General features: G+C 37.5%; 1 protein-coding gene across 1 annotated transcript in view; it reads left to right on the top strand.

Annotated features, from left to right (window-relative positions):
• ABCC4 (ATP binding cassette subfamily C member 4 (PEL blood group)) overlaps nucleotides 1-25,072 on the top strand; it is a 200,201-nt gene that overhangs the window by 68,683 nt on the left and 106,446 nt on the right. The window contains exons 14-19 of the mRNA XM_077807040.1: nucleotides 552-648; nucleotides 1,864-2,079; nucleotides 4,977-5,117; nucleotides 6,764-6,801; nucleotides 7,220-7,320; nucleotides 9,926-10,072. Coding sequence (XP_077663166.1) covers nucleotides 552-648; nucleotides 1,864-2,079; nucleotides 4,977-5,117; nucleotides 6,764-6,801; nucleotides 7,220-7,320; nucleotides 9,926-10,072 — 740 coding nt within the window. The remainder of the gene's footprint in view (nucleotides 1-551; nucleotides 649-1,863; nucleotides 2,080-4,976; nucleotides 5,118-6,763; nucleotides 6,802-7,219; nucleotides 7,321-9,925; nucleotides 10,073-25,072) is intronic.

Genomic DNA, 25,072 nt, shown 5'->3' with positions numbered 1-25,072 from the left:
AATAATAATAATGTTTACTCCTCCGGTTGGTATTAATTACATACTCCACAAACTTTTGGAAATTTAGCTCACAGAAGTTGAATGTTGCCCTTGTTTTTGGATAATTGTCTATGCTACAATATGTTGCCTAACTTCATTCACTTCTGTGAATTTCATTTTGATTAAATAGGTCTGTTCTGTTCATAGCCCTGTTTACTTTAAGACATGTATTAATAATAGGCTGAATGCACAATTATAAGATTTCCTTAGTAATCTCTTTTCTCTAGAATCAGAAATTTTAATTCACAATTTGGTTTATTTCACCTACTTTGTAAGCATACAGTATTTAAATAAGAGATTCCCATAGTGTGCTCTTCAGTGTATTAGAGACATGCCAAGTTAACATAATTTTGACAAGTACATTATTTTGGGTGTCTGCTTGTCCTGTGGTGGTATTTTTCTTCCTGGATGACAAAGTAATTAATATATGTGGTTTTATAAATTATTTCTGTAATGAATAAATATGTTATAGAACATTAATGTGCTGTCCATTTCTTTCCTTCTGTTTGCAGGTGTATTTATCAGGCCTTGCACCAAAAGATCTCTATTTTGGTGACTCATCAGTTGCAGTACCTCCATGCGGTAAACCAGATTTTGATTTTAAAAGCGGTAAGTCATATCACTGGCTCGCTTTTAAAACTCAGTTGTTGCTGCTACTCACTCATACTCTGAAGATAAAAATGTGAAGAGTTAGGAAAAGTGATTTTCTATAAAATATAATTACAGTTTATAAATGTATTTTATGTCTCCTAAAGACATTCGTTAAGTGTATCTGTTATTAACAACAGAAGCTGAGAAGAGTTTTCTTAGAATAACTTGCCTGAAAAATTTGAACTGGCATATTATCATGTTATATATTCTGCTTGTAGGGAAGTGATTTTTACTGAGTATTTAAAACTTTGTTTTTTGTTAAGATTTATTTTAGTGCCTTAATAAATAGGTAGGGCAGGGGGAAGAGCAGGAGAAGCTGTATTTATTAGACTCTGCAGCTCAGTTCCATTTTAATTAAAGACTGAGAAAAGGCCATATGTATCTGAGACAGACTAGTCTTCCAGCAAAAGCAGAGAGCCCCAGACTTGATGGTCCTAAATACTTAAGATAAAAAAAAAACCTGCAGGACTGTTCCCCTACTTTTTAAGGTTGGGAGAAGCAGGACCCTTTAGGCCTTCTTTATACTTCATAAAGTTGCAAAAAAAAAAAAAAGGCCACAACACCCATCTTTTTCCTTGTCAGATTACCTTGAAGATACAATAATCTCTGGCATAGGTGCAAAAGAGTGGATTGTGTTGGGGTTTTTTAGGCTGGAACACATGGGGTGAAATTCTGTGTGGCTCCTCTAAGAGCCCCATGGGGAGCAGAGGGCTAAGATGGCTTTAAGACCTCCCAATTCTGTGTGGCTCCACAACCCCTGGCATATCACATAAGCTAAGAGACCTGTTTATGATATGGAAGCCTGCCTCTAAGCTGTAAGGCTATCTTGTGCAGGTCCTGCAATGAGGGAATCCTCCCCCATCCAGATTCAGGTCCCTTTATACCACTCTGACCCATTTACCTGGCATGAAGGGGCTGGTTTGGGGGAGGTAAGGATCTTGCCTGTAATGCCTTGCTATAGAAAAAGAATGGATAATGGGAAGGATTTAACCTTTCAGTGTTATGAAGTAAGGGTTTGTAAGAAATCTCTTGAGCTTTTATTTTCAGACAGTACATGTGTCAAAAGCCATGGGGCTCCAGTAATGAAGGTTTATGCAACAGATTGTTAAATTCACCCTGTACAGAATGTGCACACAGCATGTGAACAAAATTTTAAAAAATATTTTGCTGTAGGGTAAAATGGTGGGGAAAGGGACCTATTCAGAGTTCCTGAGTTCTGGAATCGATTTTGCTTCCCTTCTGAAAAAAAATGAAGAGGTTGAACTGTCACCAATTCCTGGAATCTCCACTATGAAGTTAGCAAGGAACCGTACCTTTTCACAGTCCTCTGTCTGGTCACAAGATTCCTTGGTGCAGTCACAGAAAGATGGAGCAGTAGAACAGCCACCTGTGAGTACATCAAATATGAATTAAACATCATATTACTTGTTAATTTTGTTCAAACTATGATATTCTTATGGTAAAGTAGGCTAACGTTGAGGAGAGATGAGCCACTGAGGCAGGGAGACAAGCCACCAGTGAGGAGTTTCTGAATCCGAGATAGCTGCCCTGGAATTGAATGTGGAATTGAACCTGTGACCCTTGCATTCCCAGGCCACTGCGCTAAGCCCCTGAGCCACAGAGGCAGGTTGTAAATATGTGTATACATAAAGGCTATGTACTCTCCATCCCTGTGCCTATAAATACCATTATTTAGTCTTCTGTAAAAAAGAGCATATGTACATACATATAAAAATAAATAAAAAGGAGGGGCAAGAGTTCTCTGCAGTTTTCTGTATTTTAAGACTTTTCAGAACAATCATTTTAGGCCAACAAAACTTGATATTTTACTGTAATTTGTCAGTGATTAGTTATATTTGTTTAAACTCTCTCCCTGCCAGCTGGTACTAAAGCCAGTGGGCTCAATATTTTCATTTCCCATCAAATGTGCCCATGTCATGCTATCTGGAGTGATTCACGATCGTGAGTGCCAGTCTCGGGGCAGACTGTCAAGAAGCAGGGCAAAGACCCCAAACGGGTTGTGAGTTCTGTAATTAGATTTCACCAACCCAGTAACAAATATGAGCTCCTAACTCACTGTAACAACTTACCATAGAGTCACAGACATCCTTGGCCATTCCCAGCTGTCTGGCCACCCGGGCAAGCTGGACTTAGTGATAGTTGGTTGCAGTACACCAAAGATCACAACATATGCAGGTTGCTTCCAGTTCCAAGAAACCAGTTACTTACCCCAGGTCAATTTATACCTTAGATCTCACACCAAAGACAATGCTTGTAGCCAATCCTGTAGTAAACTAACTAAGGATTTATTAACTAGGAAAAATAAATGAGAGAAGTATTACAAGGTTAAAGCAGGTTTCCGAAAGGTGACAGAACTGTAGTAATCTATCAGCTATGAATGTCTTTTAGGGCTAACCCAGTTTGACCCTGGGGGTATCTGCTTCTCTTTCGTAGCTCTGGCCCTGTAAAAGTCCAAAAAGTAAAAGAGAGATGAAAAATTTTCTTGTTGGCTATTTTTATTTCCTTCTCCCAGAATGCAAGCTGATGGGATGAGCCCTTTTGCAAGTAGCCTCTTCATGGTTATGAAGGGACAATTAACAAAGTCTTTGTATTGTGATGTCCCACAGTGACTCATTTAGTTCTGATATCCCTTCTTGATGAGCAGGAGATGATCCCCCCCGACAGGTTCACAGTTTTATAGCAAACAGTTTTTACAGTTACAAAGCAAAAACTTAAATATTACCTTATAGCATTTAATACAGATATTGTAAGTTGCTGCATGCATTAATCTCACTTACAAGCATTTCATAAAGTCTAAGCACTAAACATATTGTTATAAGTCCAGTACCCATCTTAACCATACTAACACGCAGGTGAAACAGACTGGTTTCCAGCAATGAATTTGTCAGTGCTCAGCTGAGGCCTAAAGCTTTGGCAAGAGTTGGCACCTGGTTGCCAGCAAAGTGACATACACAGCCCATGCAAAGTGCCAGCAGTGACATACAAACCAGAACAGATTATTGTTCTCTTCTTTGTGTGTGTGTGTATACTGAGTTCCTCTGCTCCTCTCCCATCCACAATGGAGGTCTGTCATTCCCCCTGTTCCTACACAATCATATCCCTGGACAGCTAAGTGAAACATTGTGTATTTCACTGTATTATGTTAGTACCAGTCTTTCTGTATGTTGATAATACAATTACTAAAAGTTACTTATAGTCTCAGCAAATTTTTTCGTTTCTTCCTTTTTTGTTCATTTACTGTTTTTTTCATCTGTCTCTCTTCCTCCTTCTGTTTGCTTTTTCGTGTGCTCTATAATTAACTTTTCTTTTTCCCCTTTCCTCAATCTCATTTTCTCCATTTGTCATCCTCTCCTTCTGTTTTCCCCATTAAAAGCTCTCTTGTGGGCACTTACTCTTTGGAGAATTTGGAGAATTGGCTGGAATGTTGTGGCTCTTGCAATCTGAACTGTTTCAAGGGAGTTGCTCCTGTTGTGTTTGATCCATTAAAGCAGGGGTTCTCAAACTGGGGATCAGGACACCTCAGGGTTATTACATGGGGGGGTTGCGAGCTGGCAGCCTCCACCCCAAACCCCACTTTCCCTCCAGTATTTATAATGGTGTTAAATATATAAAAAAGTGTTTTTAACGTGTAAGGGGGGTCGCACTCAGAGGTTTGCTGTGTGAAAAGGGTCACCAGTACAAAAGTCTGAGAACCCCTAGGGTGCACAGCTTATGGCTATAGTCTTTATCTTTTTGTTTTTTAATGCCTTGATTCAGAAACACACATGTTTTAAACTGTTCCTATTCAGGGAAGTATTTAAACACATGCTTAAGTGCTCTTTCTGAATATAGATGCTTTCCCACATTGTGATCTTGGTCTATGGAACCTTTATTACTGATGTTGATACATGAGAGAGAAAAAAACTCAGTTTGGCTCTCAGTTGAGGTTTAGTTTGCAGCACTGGCAGTTAGAACAAACATCTTGTTACTTGTAAACTGAGTACTTATAACATGGAGTCACTGAGAGACAAAGATAGAACCCCAGAATCCCGTTTTACAGAGTCAAATTCTTGAAGTAGTACTGCGCTGTAAGATTGAATTTCCTGTTTTCTGTTGTTTTTGTGTCACAATGCTAACATTTTAAAAATATTTTAATAAGTATAATTTTATCTCCTTATTTAGTATATTGCTGATTCATAACTATGACCTATCAGTAACTTTTTCTGGAACCATGACTTTAATATGAATTTTAGCATTCGTTTTCTTATCCATTTTATTTTTTATAGACTGAACCTTTGGTGACTGCACTGCCAGAAGAGAGCCGGTCTGAGGGAAAAATAAACTTCAAGATTTACAGGAAATATTTTGCTGCTGGAGCAAACTACTTTGTAATTTTCATACTTTTACTTCTAAATATTTTGGCACAGGTAAGATATCTGATGGGTGCCACAAATAAGAAAGAATAGATTTTTGTTTTGTGTTTACATTAACACTGTGTACTTAACAGCTGTTCTGATGTTTATGTGAAAAGCTTTTGATACATGATACTCTTATGTATAATGATTTTAATACTTGGCAGTATACCTGCTCAAATCTGATAATATCTGAATGTGGTTTCTGTCATTTAAATTTGTATTCCAGTGGGACATTAGGGTAATAATCCTCAGTTCAATAGTCCTGCTGATCAATTTAAAGCACTTTTGTGTTGTATAATTTATTTTATATTGCCATTCATACAAATTGTATTCCACTACCCTTCTCAGAGATACATAATGTAATTACTAAATTAAATAAAAATAATGGCAGCCATAGATTGCATTTGATGTAGAGCTATGGGAGAAAATGTGTTTTCAATTCAGAATCAAAATGTGTTGTATGGCTAATGAGACAGATTGATAGAGGCTGTTCCTGACATAAGAGCTACGGAGGAAAAGACTCTCCTGCCAACAGACAGGAGATTATGGAGATAGGTCAGAGGCTGTTGTTTACCAAGTAGAAGGAGTAGAGAATGGGAAATAGAGGAAGACTGTATGTGTGAGGCAAGCTGGAGCAAGTTTGTGAAGGAATTTTTACGAAGGAGAACAATTTTGAACTGTATCCTGAAATGAATGGGGAACCAGTGAAGTTATTTTGAGGATGGTATGATGTGGGCTTGTTACTGTGTTGTGGTGAGAAGGTTCAAAGGAATTTTGTAGAAATGATTGGTCTTGGCTTCAAAGATAAGTTTGAAGAAATAAGAGAATTTGCACAGGGTCCTTGAACTGAGACCATCTATGTTTGGGAAGATGGTGAATATGATCTGGTCTCTCTGGGATAGCCCTACAGTATTTTAATTGAATTGAATAGAGTTAGATTTTGATACAAATTAAGCTCTGTTACAGAGCTTGTAATATCATAGTCATCTCTGGTTGGAGAGTGAGGGCAGAAATTATTTTCAGTTTTTCCTTCCTTTTAACATTGTGTTCCTAATTATCTCCTATAAAAATAAAGTTCTGAACTGATAACATCAGGAGTTGGCTCTTATGCCTGTGAGCATATGTACTAAGCAAGAAGCAGTTTGCGATGTCTACAATAGGGAGTTTAGGAACAGAAAGACCCAACCCTTTGTTATATGAATTAACATCTGTTAGAGAGAGTTGTTATGGCTGTTTTTTGTTGAACGTCTTGCTTTCCCCTTGTTTCACCATCACGCAGTTCTCATAAGCAGATAACTTCTTGCCTTCTGGAGGTTGAAGGTTCTAGCTCTCCTAATATGCTCTGCAAATCACTATTGGTCTTAGAAAAATCAGCTCATGCACTTTCATATGGATGCTTAGTATTTGATTTTACGAAATATGCAGTGAGGTGTACTACTAACTGAAGAATGAGATTGGGCCCTAAATATATATGCACCAGCTCAGTATAGTATATAAGGGGGGGAAGGGGAGGGGAGAGGAGGGTTTGGGATGGGCAGCATATTTTTTTAATGACAGATTTTACCAGGGGACATAGAAGAATGGCTGAGGAAATTTAGTTCTCTAGTATTATATACTTTTTGTAAATTAATCCAAATATTTGCCTTTATTTATTCAAGGTTGCTTATGTGCTTCAGGATTGGTGGCTTTCATACTGGTAGGTTATTTGACTTCTTGCAGAGAAGTGCTGTGTAATTAATAGAAAACAGAAATATATATATGGGGGAGAAGCCTGTTCAAAGAAAATTTAGAGTTTGTTCAACCTTCCTTCCAATCCCCTCTTACTTTATTTGTGGGACAAAATAAAGTTCTTGCAGTAAAGTGTGGCTCATAATAGTCTGTACCCATGTGTAATTCATGACAGCATGAGCCCAGATAATATTTAGAATTGGAGATCTTGATTGAAGTTCAATTTAAAAGTAGTAGAAGGTACATGTGAATAATATGATAAATGTACAGGTATATGGCAAACTTCAGGTATGTTTTTCCAGTTTCAGAATGATTAGATAATGCCTTGCTTAAGTGATATTCCTGTTGTATTGATTATTATTTATCTTTTGCATACATTTCTGTAGGTCAAACCAGCAAGAAAAGCTGAATGTCACATCACATGGAAATAGTGGAATAAATGAGACTAGACATCTAGATCTTAGCTTGTATTTAGGAATTTATGCAGGTAAAAATATTTTAATCATTTGCTCCAATATAATAGAGGGTTTTGAAAGAAACACTCTAAGTAGCAGTGTGGGAAAATAGGATTTCTAACAGTGATTCAGTAATGTCTGAGCAGATTAGCAGACTGAGCCTTGTTTCCTGACTAAATTAATAGGAATAATTAAAAAAAAAAAACTCTAGTAGAAGCAATAGATTGAATGCAGACTCTTAATTTGCTCTGTACTGGATTTTGAAAGGTAAACCAGGAATTAAGTATTCAAAAAGGCAGTCTCTGTAAACTTGTGGCTATTGTCTACACTAATAGGTTGTTTCAGCTAAATCATCAGTCATTACGTGTGTGGGCAAGAGGGATTAGAAATTGATCCTCATTCTGCAACTCTCTGTTCCAGTTTTTGTTTATATACAGTGATGGCTTTTTAAAAGTCAGGATGGGTATGTTCCTTCTGAAGTTCTGTAGCAAAATAAAGCATCTTTGATAGGTACACAGGGCCAGATTTTTAAAGATATTTAGATACCGAAAGACGCGGATAGGAGCCTAATGGCATTTTCAAAAGTGCTTAGGTGCTTAAGTCCTATCAATTGGCGTTACATGCCTACATGCTTTTAAAAATTCAACTAGGTGCCTATCTACACCTTTAGGCATCTAAAATACCTTTCAAAATATGGCCAAAAGTTCTTAATTTTTACATACCATCCTGAAAAAAAGTCAATTATATATTAAGAAGCTTCCACCAAATCTTAACTAGTTATCATTCTTTTCAGTTTGTTTAATGTAGTTGTTTAAACTTTTATGAACCACAATAATTTCATGCACTCATTTATGTGTGGTGGTGCTGAGGGACATCAGGGAAACAAACACACACTGCATGTGTTCTGATACAGATTTATTGTTTTCATAGCTCCTCCGTGTATATTAGTCTTTTCACAGAGGGCACAGGGAAGTCAAATCCATGCCCTGATAACCTTATATTTTAAGGGCCAGATGATACCACCCTTTCTCACAGAGCATAGAGCAGACTCATTAATTGCTCTCTAAGTGGTCTCAGTGCCACTAGATGGGACAGAACACCACACCCAGGACGTGTGTGGGTTACATACTTCCCCTCGCTGAGGAAGTGCATCCCGAGCTTCAGACACTTCCCAGCTGAAATCCCAGGCGAGCTCCCACTTGTAACACCAACAGACCTCGGTCGTCAGTGGGTGGGCTCGAACCTGGGACCTCTGGAGCTTAGTGCATGAGCCTCTAGTGCATGAGCTAAAAGCCAGCTAAAACATTAGCTCATGAGGTAGAAGCTCATGCACTAAGCTCCAGAGGCCCCAGGTTCAATCCCACCTGAAAACCAGGATCTCTCGGCGTTACACAGTTCCATGGGGCTACACAATATGAGTAAGGGTGGCAGAATCTGGCACTTTATGATTGTACAATTAAATCATTTTACAAATAATAAAGTAATTATACAGATTTAAGGCAAGATTTGTGTATGCTAACAAAATAAAGATAAATTTGATATTGTAATTTTAAGATCTCTCAAGGATAGAATTGTTTGTTTTTTGTTTGTAACTGAAAGCAATAGGTTGGTACAATGTTCATTTTACAGAAACCAAGTTTAAACCTCACCCCAAAAAAATCTTAAAAACCAAAGGCAAAAGGATATATCTAATAGTTCAATGTGATCTATGTCTATTGTTACCATTTCTGAATTTGGCAAAAGGCTATGTTTTGTTTCAGATCCTGGGTGATGTGGGGGTGTAATAAATGCTACCGTATTTCCGTCTGAACCTTTGTGTAAAACAGATATTCAGAAAAGTAAAGTATCAGGGGGTAGCCCTGTTAGTCTGTATCCCCAAAAAAACAAGGAGTCTGGGGCACCTTAAAGACTGACAGATTTATTTGGGCATAAGCTTTCGTGGGTAAAAACCCACTTCTTCAGATGCATGCATGTTAGCCTTTAAGGTGCCACTGGACAGAAAAGTAAAGGATATTTTACTGAGGTAAAACTCTAAGCCAGCAGAAACTACTGCAAATAACATGGTACAGTTGATAGACCTGACTATATAAAGTGATTGACATTTAGAAACTCACCGTGTCCCACAGTTGCCATACAGTGGGATCTGAAATATAGCCAGTTTCTCCTATCCTTAGAATAGGAAATAACTGGTCAATATGTGGTTAGTATCTGTTGGAAAATGTTGGCTTTTCAATAGTGACCAACATAAGCCACAATTATGTGTAATACTGTATAAAGAATTACGTGACAGAATGGATGTGCAAAGGATATTGTACAGACTATCAGATAGTTAATGAAATTTCCTGTGGTTGTATAAAGTTATGCCTCTGTAAATGGTATAAAAAAGAAACTGTTTAAATTGTCAGTTAATTTTAGGATAAATTAAGCTATTAACAAGTTTATAGTACTGCTTCATACTGGAGAGAGCATTCATCCTGAGTCTTAAGCTTTAAGATGATGATTTGCTTCATGTGAACTGTCTGAACACAACTCTGAACAAAATGGATGTAGTTTTAACCAAAATGCTCTCACATGGTATCATTAAAGGGATAGATCTGTGTGTATGTACTGTGACCGTATTTATTTGTTTAATTTTAGGTTTGACTATGGCGACAGTACTTTTTGGCATAGTGAGAAGTCTGTTGGTATTCACAGTTCTTGTGAATGCTGGTCAAACTTTGCACAACAAAATGTTTCAGTCACTTTTGAAAGCTCCAGTGTTGTTCTTTGACAGAAACCCTGTAGGTAAGATGAACATTTAAAAAAATTACATACTATCTCCGTCATGACGTATGATAAGAAAAATGAAACAAATGTGTGGTAATCCAAATTAAGTCTTCTGGTACTCACACATTTTTGCTTTTTAAAAAATAAAAATCTTCATATTTACTACTACATCATATCAGTTAGAAAGCTAGAGTTACATTTTTTAAAGCATATTAGTAACTGACTGATCTTATTCTGGATGTTTACCTAATCCTGTACTTGCACATGCAGACAGAAGCTGTTGTTGGTATTGCACACTTATCTACCAGTTGCATTACTAATTACTTGATTTGTGAACATGAGTTTAAGTTTTTCTGCGTGTAACAAGTATATGTGCATTTTTGTGAGGTAATTTGTAGTGTCTTTCATTGAAAAATTGACCCTAAATGTTGTTTGTGGAATTGACCCTAAATGTTATTTGTGGATGGCAAAGATGTGTACAGAGATGATTTTAAACAATCTATTTAAACTATGCTATAGCGGTTCAAAAATGTGTAGAAAGAACAGTTTGGACAATGACTGTAAAAATATCTCACTCACACACCCAGAATGGATAGAAAACAAAACTATGCAATTTAAAAGATATAATCTGGGTCAGGTTTCAGAGTGGTAGCCGTGTTAGTCTGTATCAGCAAAAAGAACGAGGAGTACTTGTGGCACCTTAAAGACTAACAAATTTATTTGAGCATAAAGGGAAAGGTGTTTGGATGCAAAGTACACCTGATAAATTTGTGATGTGATTATAATATTTGAGGAGGGGGAGAAGTGAAAGGAAGTGAAAGTGAAGCAGAGTGAGGAGGAGTGGGGAAAGAAAATACCAAGAGGAGAATCACTGGTCTTTGAGAAATGGAAGGATGATGTGATGTGTTCCTATAGAGGTTTTTCTCCTATAAAACATCTTCTTCCAGGATTGTGAGAATAAGTCTAGGTTGCTTTTCATTGAGAGAATTATTATTTTTCCTTTGCATAAATGTTCATATGAAGTAAAAAGCAGTGGATGTGAGATTATAAGTGCAGTAGATAGCCATGGTACCATTTTTTGAACATAACATGCATTTAGACATGCATAGAGATATGTCGGTGGGCCAACATTATGAGTATGTGGCAATCTAGGCGGGAGGGCTCAAAGAGAAACTGTATGCTCAGCTAGGGGGCTGGTGAGTGGAGAGCTGGTGCTCAGTGGAGCAGGATATATCTGTTTGTGTGATGCCTGTTGGAGCTGGTCAAGAGGAATGGCAGGACCAACCAAGGGGGATATCACCAGATATGCAGCATTTCCCCCTTTGAAGTGTTTAACAAGGTACAGTAACCCCATCTGAGGGGAGATGTAATCATCTTGTAGTAAGCTCAATGAACATAATTTATTATAAAATCTCTAGGTCATATCTATGGGATAGAATTAAATAGCTGCATTCAGTCTGCATTACTTACCAGTCTGCTTTGTAATGTACTTTGAAACCTATAGATAAAAAGTGTGATGTAAAAGATCATTATTTGTTTTTTAACAACAGCTATGCACAGAACAAATACACCAGTATTACCCAGATCTCTCTATGGTTTTTACATGGATGTTTCCATTATTAGTTATTACATTATTATTATGTTTCCATTATTATGATTTAGGAATAATTTCTGTATACACATGTTCCTTCTCCTACATCATTTGCTAACAGTAGCATATAAAGATATTCTTGTATAGGTGTTTTTGCACATCTTCTTTCTCTCATAAAGAAGGCATATGAAACTCTGGTTGTTCTTATTCAAAGTTGCAGCAGTCAGCAGTTCTGCAATTTAGTGCTGAGCACGATATGTGCACCATCTTTCAGTCATCTGGAAAATCTTGTACTGTGTATGCATCTTATTTTAGATCTTCAACCTAGGGATTCCATTCTGCTATCAAATCCTGTACAGGTAGCTTTTGAACTGGAGCAAGATTTGCCTGGGCTAAAGATGTCTCCATTTATTAAAAGAAGTGCCTTATTGATTGATTGAATGAACTACAACTTTATTTTGAAAGTATTGTGTTGCTCTTTTAATATTATATTTACACTGTTATATGCACCAGTAAGGATGAGATTGTAGTAACGCAGAAGTTAAGGAATTCATTGTTAACATCCCCACAGCAATCTTAGCTATCTCCTTACTTCTCTGTAGTTCAGGAGGATCATTCTTTATAAGCAGCAATACTAAATACAAGAACCAAGAATTTAAAAATGGTGGACTAAATTAGGCTACTAAATCCAATTAGGCAACTAATAAGTGGTTTGATTTTGCAAAAGTGTTGAGCACCTAATAGTTCCTGTTGGGGAAAGAGGCTAGTAAGTAGGGCTAGGGAAGTGACATTGAAAAAGGGAAATAGTTGATGAATCATGACCTGTTCATCAGCTCCCAGTGGTGTATCTCAAATCAGTAAAGATGATTATGGGAATCATGGGATTATGGGAATAACTTTTTAAAAATAATATTTTACTGATTAACTTATGACTCAGATATGAGGATTGATTCTCCTTTACATGCAAACCCCTTTATGCTATTCTGACAGTTCCAGAAGTGTGTAAAGGTGTCATGGTATAAATGAGAATTAGGAACGATTGAGGTAATCTGGAATAATTTTGGAAATCTAGATGTCATGATGTTTTAGGAAATAAAAGAAACAATAGAAAAACGTGTTAAGTATTTTAAAAAATATTATATTTAGTAATGAAAATAAAGGTTTTTAAGTAGGCAGATTCTACCATTATGTAATATGACACATATGTAAAAATACAATTAGTATTGATTGTTTAAGTGTGTTACTGGTAACACTATTTGGTAACATTATTAGAAAGCACCTACATCCAATATTCAGAAGTGACTTACGATCTATCTACACTACAAATAGACATCCGCGGCTGGCCCATGTGGTTCATGTTCATGGGGTGTGGTTCTAAGGGGATGTTTAATTGTGGTGTAGACGTTTGGGCTCAGGCTGGAGCCTGGAGTGTCCCAGCATCCAGGCTGGTTTTTAATTGCAGTGTAGACATATCCTTAGGAGCCCAAGTGTCATTGCAAATGGGACTGAAGTGCCTAAGTGACTTAAACATTTTTGAAAATTTTACTCTATGTGCAGAAGTGGTGATTGGAAATTAGGGCACTGAAATTCAGTTTTATCTGTGGATCTCGACAGATCCCTAATTATGGAGTCATAATAATGTTTGATTTATATGTGATATCACATTGTTGGGTTTCAGACTTTATTATTTATTGCTTGTCTATATTGGTTAATAAAACTTACTTGCATTCTTTTAAAGGAATATACAAGTTATCCTTTGCTCTTCAAACTTTCCTCTGCTCCTCCATCCAGATACCAGTATGGGAGTCTGAACATGCATTCCAGGTTAGCTCTTAGGAGGAAACTGTGGACATTTTCCAGTTCATAGTGAGTGCTTCATATGTTCCACTTCATCTGTTCTCCAGCATGAATAAAGGCTTGCTCTCTTTTGCAAGTCTAGCACAAGAGGGCAGCATGAGCCATTTTATCCTGGTCTAGTATTACAACAGTTTATTAGAAAAATAACAAAGATTCATCTGGTCTATTTTTAGAAGCAATCTTTCAGCATTGGACTTTGAATTTTTCAATCTATACATTGGGCAATAATATGGTTCTGTGGTATTATCTCGATTACATACAAATATAATATTTTCCCTTAATTATTCTCACTGTAAGTTCGAAGCCTGTCTTCTAAAAGATTAGAGTCCACAAACTGTGTAGTCTTGTCACCAAAGGAGGCAGGTAACATTATGGATTTTACCTATTTGGCTCATATAAGAAGGACTCTAGCAACACTTAGTTTCTTTTTCTACTTGTTTGTAAGAAACATTTGTCATCAAATTTGACAGAACTCTGGGTTAGACACCAAGATCCCACAAGAAGTGATTGTTTAATTGAGAGCTCCTACTTTGAAATATAGTTCCATAGCTTTTAAATATTGTGTTTATTTTTTCTGTTTCTTGGATCGTGTGGGCTGATCTTTCTTTCTCTCCTTAGAGAAGGGATGCTGGTCCTTGCAATAATTTTAGTTTTTGTGGATGGTCTACATAATTTTTCTGTTTAAATTTAGTAAACTGAAACCTGCTGCTGCCATGCTATAAGTGCCATAGGAATGAATAAAGTAAATGATTCATATGTATGAATTTGTTCAGATAAAATAGAAACCTGTTTTCCCCCCAAAGCTCTGTCGAGAACCAGAAGCACTACTGAGATGTACACAAAATTTTCTCAATCTTTATAAACAAAACAAACAGACGCTTAGTACTCTTAGCACTCTGGGTTTCGGGCTGGGACTAGAACAAGAAGAGCCGCAATACTGTGGACTGCGGCCCTAACAGCATTTCTGGCCTGCTCAGCAGCAGAAAGTACTGAAAGTCTTGCAAGAAATGTCCTGTTTCTGGTGAAATTTTCAGCCCATTTGTGCCAGAGGGCTGGACAAGCTGTGAATAAGCGTTCAGTCTTTTGGGTGCTTCCATGCCAAAGTTTTTGAGATTCAGGTTTGAGATTCAAAGTTTTTGAGATCATTATCATAGAAAGAAATAGTCCCTTACCTTACAGCCAAAAATGATATATTAAACTGAAAGCTACTAGCCATGAGGCAAAAGCAAATCCCAACTATAAATGTGGTAGATAAAAATATAAAAGAAAAGTGGTTTTATAATGCAGTTTATTTTTTTCTGTCGCATAGATTATTTAATTGTGGTGTTCATAAATCAACTGATTAAACACCTATAATTTGACACAGAAAGTTCCTTTGTTGGGTGACAAGCATGTTCATCAATACACAAGTGCCTGTCTGTTTTATTTGCAAGTTGAAAGTAGCTTCAAATGGGCAATGCTGTTAAGGTATTTAAATGTATAATATTTTTCAACAAGCACATTATTTCAGCATTCTGAAAATTATAACACTGATAATGAGTTTAAATTATAGCTGTATCAGTTGGATGGCAAAGCTGCTTAAGTTTGTGTACTTTAATCTATGCTTGTTCACACAAGTGATTCTGCGGAATAAGTCAGCATGTTTAAACAAGAAATACTGGTCTCAAATTCTATGATTTATGGTAGGTGATGTTTTGACATATGGGACAGGCAGTTTACAAGGCAAGGCTTCATGTTAAAATATTTCGCTAGTTTTATAATTCGTTGCTGATAAAATATTCAGTAGCAATGTCAGAAAATTGGTTATATGCCTATATGAGTGAAATTACTCAACTGGTTTCCTTTTATAACAAAATATATTATATACTGGGTTTTTAAAATAGTTTTTTGATGTTTCCTTGTGATCAAGATGAACTTCAAGGAATGGTGAGTAAGGATAATAGCTATTTGACAGCTCCCTTAAGTAGAATATTTTTCATATTAGCTCAAGTTCCACAGGCTTTGTTTTTTTCCTCTGTGAGCCAACTTTTAAAACATATTCACGTGTACACAGGTTTGTTAGTTTATGTTCAAAGGAAGGAGTTAGTCGCTGTAAGACAACCTTTATTATAAAATAAAAACACACCCTCCTTTTCCTTGTTAGTAACAACAAATGTGAGTGATTATAAAGATGACAACACAATAGATTCCATCAATCATAAAGATTCTGAACAACCACATAACACTCTAAATATTGTTTTTGTGTGTTTGAATGGAACTGTTTGTAGTTTAAAGTAGGTGTGGTAATTAAAACCTGTTTGATTGCTACATGTTTTGGTTTTTCTAAAAAGGTTTAATGTTTTTTTAACATAACAATGGTTATATGTGCTTAGTCTTATCAGGGTGTGATATTAAATGATATTATATGGGAGTTGTTCACTTACTGATAGTCTCATAGCTTTTGTTACGAATTTAAATAGACTTACACTTACGTATATTTGATTGCTATTGTGATTCTGCCAATAACCTTTATAAAGTTGATTACTGTAGGAGTAGTCTAAGGTTAGTAAATATTACACCAGTATTTTGGTTACATTTATTATCTATTGTCATAACCTATTTCATCTTTATTCTTATTTTTCTTTGTAATAATCATTGGCTGAAGCTCAGTCAGAAGCTGATAATGAGACAAGCCCACTACCTTTGCAGTTCGTCAAGTTGCCATTCACTCTATTTACCCTTAATGTGTGAAATTAAATTAAAATATTATAAAAGCTGTTTAGAAGAATACTGCACATATTTGAAACAGATATAGAGTGACACTTGTGCTTGCAGCCACTTCCAAGTCGCAGTGTCCTGCTTCACTGGCACAAGATTTCAAGTCCCTTCACAGAGATTTTCCATCTTCCTCACAGTAAGACCCCCTGCAAAAGAATGGCCTGCTGTGAATCTCATTTCTGACCATATGCTGACCTGCCCAGATACTGCAATTCTATGCTGCCACTTGCTAAAGCTGTCAGAAAGGCAGCCATTCCATCTGAACCAGATGTAAAGAGGTAGGGAGAGAAGCTGACAAAGGGAAAGGAACCTAATTAAAAGTATTAAATTTAGAAGACTGAATTAAAGTCATTCATGAATGTGGCATGCAGAAAAGTAGAAGAGGAGTTATGCCATGGTTATAAACAGATTCAGGACATTTTAACAACTCACCACAGGTGGGAAGGAAACATTGATGGTTCAAGGCACTTTCAAAAGGAAACAAATGGAGAGTGATAATATCAGTGAAACAATGTGTGAGCGATTTAAAACTGTAACACTGAAGAATAGCCCAGTTAGTGTGACCCCACCATAAAATAAGGATTTGGAAATAGACAGATTGGTAGACAAGTATGGTTTAAAAGCTAGTAATAAGTGATCTGAGGGATAGAGAAAGTAATAAACTAGTTGTTTAAAAATTGTGGGAGGCTTCTAGGTTTGTTGTGAATTGGAAACAAAACAAAGAGTGTGAAAAAGTCATTCTGTCTTGCTGTTTATGGACAGAGCCCTTGGTCCCGGCTATATAAGTCTTTGAAATATGAAACCAAAAGGCTTCCAGGAAACTGCACCTTGTGTTTAAAGTTATATGTTGGGATAATCAAATTACTAAAAACCTTCTGTTAGTGTTTAATGTCATTTCTAATTGATAAAATGGATACAATTTAAAGCACAACATTGCCTGCAGAGACGTCAACCTGCTGGGTGCTGTGAACTGAGCTGCTGCAAGTTGGAATGAACTGAAGAGCATTACAATTAAAAAAATGTTTCATTAACAGTGCTTTTCTGTTTTGTACTGCACGGAACTCTCTCTCCCAGATGATCCTGGGTAATCTGCACTGCAGCATCTGGATGAGTTAATTAGTTTCATACCAGACTGTAAGCATCTAGCAGATTATGCAACAGTTGAAGATTGTTTCTCTGCATGTGAGGCTCTTGAAGAAGACTGGGATGAAAAGACACTTCTCAGATTTACAATCCAAAATAAAAATTTCAGTAGAAGATATGAATGAAAATTGGGATGATGCTATATCTAAAAGTATACCTACTCCAGAAATCCAGATTAAAACCTGACATATAGCAATCAGTAGCTGTGGGAGTGGCGAGATTTCTGCACTTGATAGTGATAGTGTTTAAGTGATCACTGCTCTGATGTTGTTTAATTAGAAAAGGTAACAGCTAGAATTAATTGCCAAACCATTAGAAACAATCCAGAATAAATTAGCTTGTTGGTTTTTCCCCCCTTTTTTTTTTTTTCCAGAAAAAGATGTATGTTGGTGTTTTGTCAGCTATTTTAAATCACAGCGCATCATGCATTAATATGGGTAGAAATGCAGGAAGTCTAAAGAGAATCAAGATTTGGGTATTTGTGACATTATCTTCCACTGTATGAATATATCCTAAATAATAACATGATTTCGTATTTAGGTATGTAGGTGAAGGAACAGCTTGATGGGGTAGGTGTGTTGACAGATATCAGTATTTTAAATAGCTTTTGCATTAGTAAGTTATTGCCCTTGTATGGTGTCAAAGCTGATTGCCCACTCTGGAACTTTGAGTGCAGAAGTTGGGGGCCTGCAAGGATTCTAAAAATTAATACCGGCCACTCCAGGCTTGTATTAAACTCCCAAGATTGTAGCTTCTCTCTGACCTTGAATGGGTAGATGCTGCCACCACTCAAGTGCAAAAAAATCCCTTTTGAGAACCCAGAAAAGCACACCTGCGAATTCCTTCCTGTGGGGTACTCGCAAGCCCTTTCACTCCCGCTCCGGGGAAGAAGTGAAAAAGAAAAACGAAGGAAATCAGTTGTTGCCACCAACTAATTAAACAACATATGCACAAACCTCTTAGGGCACAAAAATTGAATCCTGTTCTTAAAAAAGGTAAATTTTATTAAAAACAAAAAAGAAGAAAATTTGGAACTTAGTCTTTTTGCTAGATTTAAAAAGAACCACTTATAAGGATTAAGCATCAAAATAATTTTCTTGAGGTCCAGCTTAAAGGTTACAAGCAAAAAAAAGCATTTGGGGGTTAGCACAGAGGAGTCCACAAGCCAATAAGAAATAACCCTAATCGTGTCTTCTTCCTAAACATTCCCTCCTATACTTACATATCTGGGGTTTCAGATACGTAGTCTCTAGGTATGATCTGATGGTTTTTCATACCTGGCTTAAAGCTTTCTATGGCATAGTTTAGCCCTGTTTCTGCTCTGCATCTCCTTTCTCTGGAGAACAACAACAGACAGCCAAAGGGGAGTCTTGTTTCAATTTTAAAAAGTTCTAGCCTTCCCACTGGCTCTTTTGGCAGGTGCCCACTCACTTCCTTTTACTTATGGATGCAGTCAGACTTTTTAACCCTTTACAGGTAAAGAAAGTAGAGAACAGCTACCAAGAGGGACTTTAAAGCTAACTGGCTGGCTGGGTGTCCATAAAAGAAAGCTACCCCCCCCTTCATTTATCACATATGGCTTTGTTTAATTCATTATTTTTTAAGAGTAAAAAACATAAAAAGTAGACATATGTTGTGTGTCCACTACAGAGGCTGTGGGAAGTGACTCCATAGCTAGGGTAGTATTCTAAAATGGGTGTGTGTGTGGAAATTTCCCTCTAAATGTTAGGTGTCCATTTGGGGTGAAATTTTACACTAGTTTAATTTTTATCCCCTTTTGAATATTCTATGCATTTTGATTTGGTTTATCATATTTTTAATAGGAAGCATTTGAATTTGGTCTCCTGATGAATTATTTTCCTTGTCAGTCCTGTTTTATATTGTTGATCAATATCTTTTTAAAAACATTGTCTATCTATGCAAAACTTGGCACGGGGGTGTCTTTTGAGAACAACTCATGGAATCGGAGTTTTTAAGAAATAAAATGGTGAACTGAGGATCATATTTAACCATTATAACAAAGCTTATGCACTGTGCACACTTGGTGGGGCAGGGAGCTTGGATGCCCACAGGGCTAACGGGTTTATCCGTGGGGGAGTGTGTCAGGATGTGCATACAACCCTATTTGGTTGGTTGATGGGTCTGGGAGTGCACAATATCTTCTCAGTGGTGAACTACAATTTTTTCTGTGAGATTTTATCCTGTAACTAGGAAGGACTCATGAATACCTGATCATTAAGGCTACAGTTTAGTCATGGGTATTTTTAGTAAAAGTCATGGACAGGTCATGGGAAGTAAACAATAATTGTGCTCTTCCATCCACAACTACATGCCTTACCAGTGCCCGGGGCCAATGGTACCAGCTGCCGGGGTCTGCGGACTGTTGCCGGTGCCAGCGGACGACCACAGCTGCTCCAGCTGACTGGCCAGCAGGGGACCACTGCCCTGGTCCAGCAGACCTCGGCAACTCTGACCAGTCATGGACAATGAGCCAGAGGATGCCAAGAATAACTGATGAATGCAGTGCATGATTTAGCCCAAACTGGAGGATTTATTGATGGCCTAGAAGAGTGGTTACCTCTAAGGGAGCCATTTGGTGGGTGACTGGTCCCTATGAAAGGAATGACACATGTATGGACTCCACTAACTTGGGGAAGTCCTTGTGCTGGTGGGGATCTTGTGTGCTCAAGATCCATGCAATTGCTTGAGGCACTTGAGTCCAGCAGCACCTCTACGTTGGTGTCAGGCATGGCAGGGTGCCAGAGTTGAAGATGTTTTGGATGCTGATTGGCCATCACCAGGATACCATGAGACAAATGTTGGCCTGCAAGGAGAGGAGAAAGGCTCTATTGGAGCTGGAACTTGGTGTTTCCCAAGTGACCGCAGCTCAGACCTTGGTAGGGCTGCTTGATGGAAGTGTCCTGGTTCCCATACAGTATAGGCATAGGCCCAATGCCTGGCACTGATTCTTCTCCATGTTAGAATCATAGAATATCAGGGTTAGAAGGGACCTCAGGAGGTCATCTAGTCCAATCCCCGGCTCAAAGCAGGACCAATCCCCAATTTTTGCTGCAGATCCCAAATGGCCCCCTCAAGGATTGAACTCACAACCCTGGGTTTAGCAGGCCAATGCTCAAACCACTGAGCTATTCTTCCCCCAGGAGAGGTGGGGCTGATCCAACTGCATTTGTTAGGTTACTTGGAGTCTGTCTTTGCTTCAAGCCCTGAATCCTGACAAACACTAACCCATAAAAGTAAAGAAATGAAAAGTTAAGCCACCGAGCGATTTGTACTATCTACTCTTCCATCCATAACTACATGTCTTACCAGTGCCACAGCTACTGTACCTCAAACAATATACCTCCATCTCTACTTTGCCTATCTAGGAATGCCATCCTTCCATCACCTTCTTTAAACTTCCCCCTGCACGTACTTTTTTACCACTCTAACTTCTCTCAACCCAACCCTACACTAAACGACTCCTGATGTTGAGGGAAAAAAGAATATGATGAAGGGGTGCATGCAGAAAGGTAAATAAAGGCCACAGTTAAGATTGTGGTGCATGGTCTTTTGTGTATGGCAGTTGTGGTAATGATAGTGTGTTGGTCGGTGGAGAAGATGGTATATGTACAGTTTGGTGGCTTAACTTGTCATTTCCTTGCATTTTTCAGGCACTTTGTCAGGCACAGTACTTCACAGTTTTGTCAGGCACACTATTTCATGGTGAAATTTTAATACATATAAGATACAATATAGACCCCTGCTAATTAGTAAATAGCACACATAAAGCCTCATATTGTGGTGAATCTTTTTCCATCGAAGAGATCTGGTCACGGCTTCCTCGATAGCTCATCAACATTGTTCCTTAGTTGACTGGAAAGGTCACAAGAAAACAAACACAAAGTACTTTCTTCTCCTTGGCCACAGCATTCTCATTCCATAAATTAAGGACAACATTTAGATCCCAAAGCTGGGTTCCCCACATGTAAGCGTATTGTACCAGCATTGAGATTAGACCAAGATGGTTTCAAAATCTATTTTTAATATTAGATATTGATCCTGCAATGTGCATTTGTTGCTATTTAAAAGGCCAAGAAGTATGCAACTAAATACATATGGCATCATCCTAACAAACATTGGTATGTTCTTTCTGAAAACTCATTACACTTACTCAGCAAAACAGACCATGGCATAAAACTTCTGTCTTCAAGTCAAGAGATTTAAAACGTATGGTTAAATTATGACTCCTTCTGTTAAAGCTATGTTGTGGGTGGGGTGGAGAAAGGGTAGGAAGTGTGGTGTTAATGGGAGGCATTATGCATACAGAACAGGAGCAAATATGATGCCTCTGGTGGTGCTGGAGAAGCACACTCCATAGTACTCCTTTGTATAACCACTGAAAAGATGTAGCATGGATTGCCCCCAACAGACCTCTCCAAAGCCTTCTAATACAAAGGAAGCATGGCTACAACATATCTGGATTGTTCAGAGCTGGTGGCAGCATCTCTCCCTCTGTCTCTCTCTTTCTCCCTGCTCCAAGAATGGCAGGCAGCTACATTATCACTGCTTTCTTTGCATGGGAGCACTGGCTGGCTGGCAGGGCAAGGCTAACAACCTCTCTCTAGCTCCCACAGTGCCTACACTGGAGCAGCCACTATTTGGCTCATAGCTTCATTACTAAAACTGTTTTCCCTAATTAAAATGAAGTTAGGACACTTTTAATTAAAATATATTTATTGCAAACTAGTAAACTTCTACATGTCAAGCTGCTAGATGATGATAGAGGGACACTTTTTCCTCCACAGGAACATCTCAGATACAAGATGAGGAAACTCCAGATTCACTCACTATCCAAATCAGTCTGTGTGGGAGGAGGTTTGCCCCACTCCACAGAGTGGAAAGGGGATCTGGCCTCCAAAATTCACAGGTCACAAGATATTATTGAATCCCAGATATCTGGTGGCGGCCCAGGCTATCTGCATACAGACATATATTGTGGTTCACAAATCTTACTCTTTCTCCAAGTGGCAGCATGAATAGGTTGGTTTTGGCTGCCGTTGAACCAGTATCCCTTTTGGGTAATGTGGAAAGGTTTTTATTATGGGAAGAACAATCCACTTAGGGAGATCTGCAAATAATTTTTTTTAAAATTTGGGCTTGTGGCCTTTTCTGCTTCTTTATTACTCCTGGGGGAATTCTATGCCAAAATATTAAAAATTCTGCATATTTTATTTGTCAAAATAACACAATATAATCATGCCAGTTTCCATTATTTTGATCATTTATTTCAAAATACCCGTCAGCAAGTATGTCTGTAATAATACAGACAAAAATGAAAAGATTCAGGAAATATATTTTTTAACAAATAGATTCGTTACTAGGCAAATTAATGTATTAATTACGAGTAATTCATTTAAACTACAGTGTGCTAAATCTTTGCCAAATGTGTCTTTGCCCAAAATGTTAGTCATTGAAGTCCAATTTGTGTTAAGAAAAAAATAGTCTGACTAAAAAATATTCCATTGTTAATTGCTCAACTTTCATTCTTTTGCTGTTGTCATTTCTCCGTCTCCAATCACCTTTAGCCTTGTCTGTAGGAAAAAAAGAGTTTCCTTCTGCTACTGCTAGTCACCAGCGAATGCAGTTGAACATCATGGTGAACAATGGTGATCACAGTTTGTCCTTGGTTGCACTTGCATGTGTAGCACAAGTTCAGCTGCATCTCTTTGAACACCCATTGTCAATAATGGATACTTTTCCGAGTGTAGGCAAGGTTATCTAGTCTTCCAGGACAATTGACCTGAATTTCTCATGTAGGAAAACAGCTACCATTTCTTTTTTTAGGACCTTCCCTATACATCAGACTTTCGCAATACATCTTTTCCTTTGCACATCAGCTGTAACCCCCCCAAAACCCAGTCACCCCCACCCCCAAAATTCGAACATCCATTCCATTTCTATGCTAGTGTAGTTATTTTATGTGTGTGATCCCTGCGGTCTTCCTCGGATACAATATCCTGGAGTGGCTGTCACCTCTTCAATTAGTCTAGCCCTTCTGAATGGATGGAGTCCTGACCATGAGGTTTTTGTATGCAGGACTTCTTGCAGTATGAGCGTCAGTGTGGAGCATGACAGAGAAGCATTGCCCTCATTTATGGGTCAGTGGGCTTGTTTGCTCTTTCTTGCTCTACATGGCAGAAATGAACATGTGACCTATAGAGCTGACTATTTGCAATATATACTGTAGCAGATATATATATAAAATGCCTTTTATTTTCGTTATGATCTATAAACAATGATCATTCATTGCAGCATCCAGTGAGCTAGGTACTTTCATATTTCCAATTTACAAATGGAGAAATCGAGATTAATTTAGGTGCTAAGGTTCCCAGGCCTATGTTTAAACATTTATACAAAATCCTGTTGAAGTGACACTGCATATAATCTTAGTACTTCTCATAACGGATCTGCAGAAGCGTTTATTTCCCAACCAGGAAAAAAATCTCAGTTTGAGGGTGACTATATGTGTTGTGAAATGTCCAGACAATAGAGCCCAATGTTCTAAAATTGCTAGTAGTTTTTTTTTTTAATTTGGGGAGGGGAAAAAGATGCATACAAAATTTGTCTTACTTTGAGTAAAAGCTACTATTATTAGTTCTTCAAAAGTAATTCTGGTATTCCTCGACTAAAAGAGAGTGTAATTGTGGAAGATGCCTTAGATGATAGTAGACCTCTTTATTCATCTTGCACATCTTTGCTATTCAGAAGGAACTTCTTGGTACTTGGATAGGATGGAAGGTAATAAATATAGGACATTTCAAGTCGAAAGTTATTCATTATGTAATCAAGTTCTTGTTAGTTTTTCAAAAATGTTTCTCTTTTCTGTCGCAATTCTATTGATCATAGAAAAATTGTAATAATCTTTCTAACATTTTCAACAAAAAACATTTTAGACTTGTTCTAATCATCAGAAATTTATCCAAAGGAATAATTTCAAAAGAGAACCAATTCATCCTGTGAGAGAATATTGACTTGAGGTTTCTTTCTGAAGCATTGGCAGGTATATTGAAGACCTTCGTTTTTGAACTATGTTACTAATGACGGCAGTACATATTTTTTGGTAATAAAGTAAGCTAGTTACCAGCATTGACACATACAATGAAATTTAGCATCGTCTTCAAAGTCATTTACCAAACACTGTTTATATGTATGTATAAAAAACAACAACAACAAAATACAAAACCCACATTCCCCCCCACCCCCATCTTAATGATTAATCCAGTGATGCTCAGTCTGTAGTAGAGACTTAGGGGAATTGTTCTGCAGGTGATCATTCTAAAACAGGTGTCAGACACATGAATGGGGCAGAAGGCAGAAAGCTTGCATTGATGCTGTATTCTATATGTGGGATGGACTTGAGTGTGACCTGGTCTGTTATCTGTCACCTTTCACAAGTACTAAATTCACTTATAATATTAGAAATATAGTTGGAAAAAGGGATTGTTTCCTTTTTTCTTTTTGTAATGCTGTCAAAATAATTTTAGTGAAATAGTTATGGCTGCACTGTGTTGATATTTTTAGCCAATTGATTTTGACTACACCTGTGGTTGGATATTAAAAATGTTTGAGAGATCCAAATAACCAAGCACAGCCAATTTATTGTCTATAGA

The sequence above is a fragment of the Eretmochelys imbricata genome, chromosome 1 (assembly GCF_965152235.1).
Source record: "Eretmochelys imbricata isolate rEreImb1 chromosome 1, rEreImb1.hap1, whole genome shotgun sequence".
Taxonomy (NCBI): Eukaryota; Metazoa; Chordata; order Testudines; family Cheloniidae; genus Eretmochelys; species Eretmochelys imbricata.
This window is presented reverse-complemented; position numbering and strand designations above follow the sequence as displayed.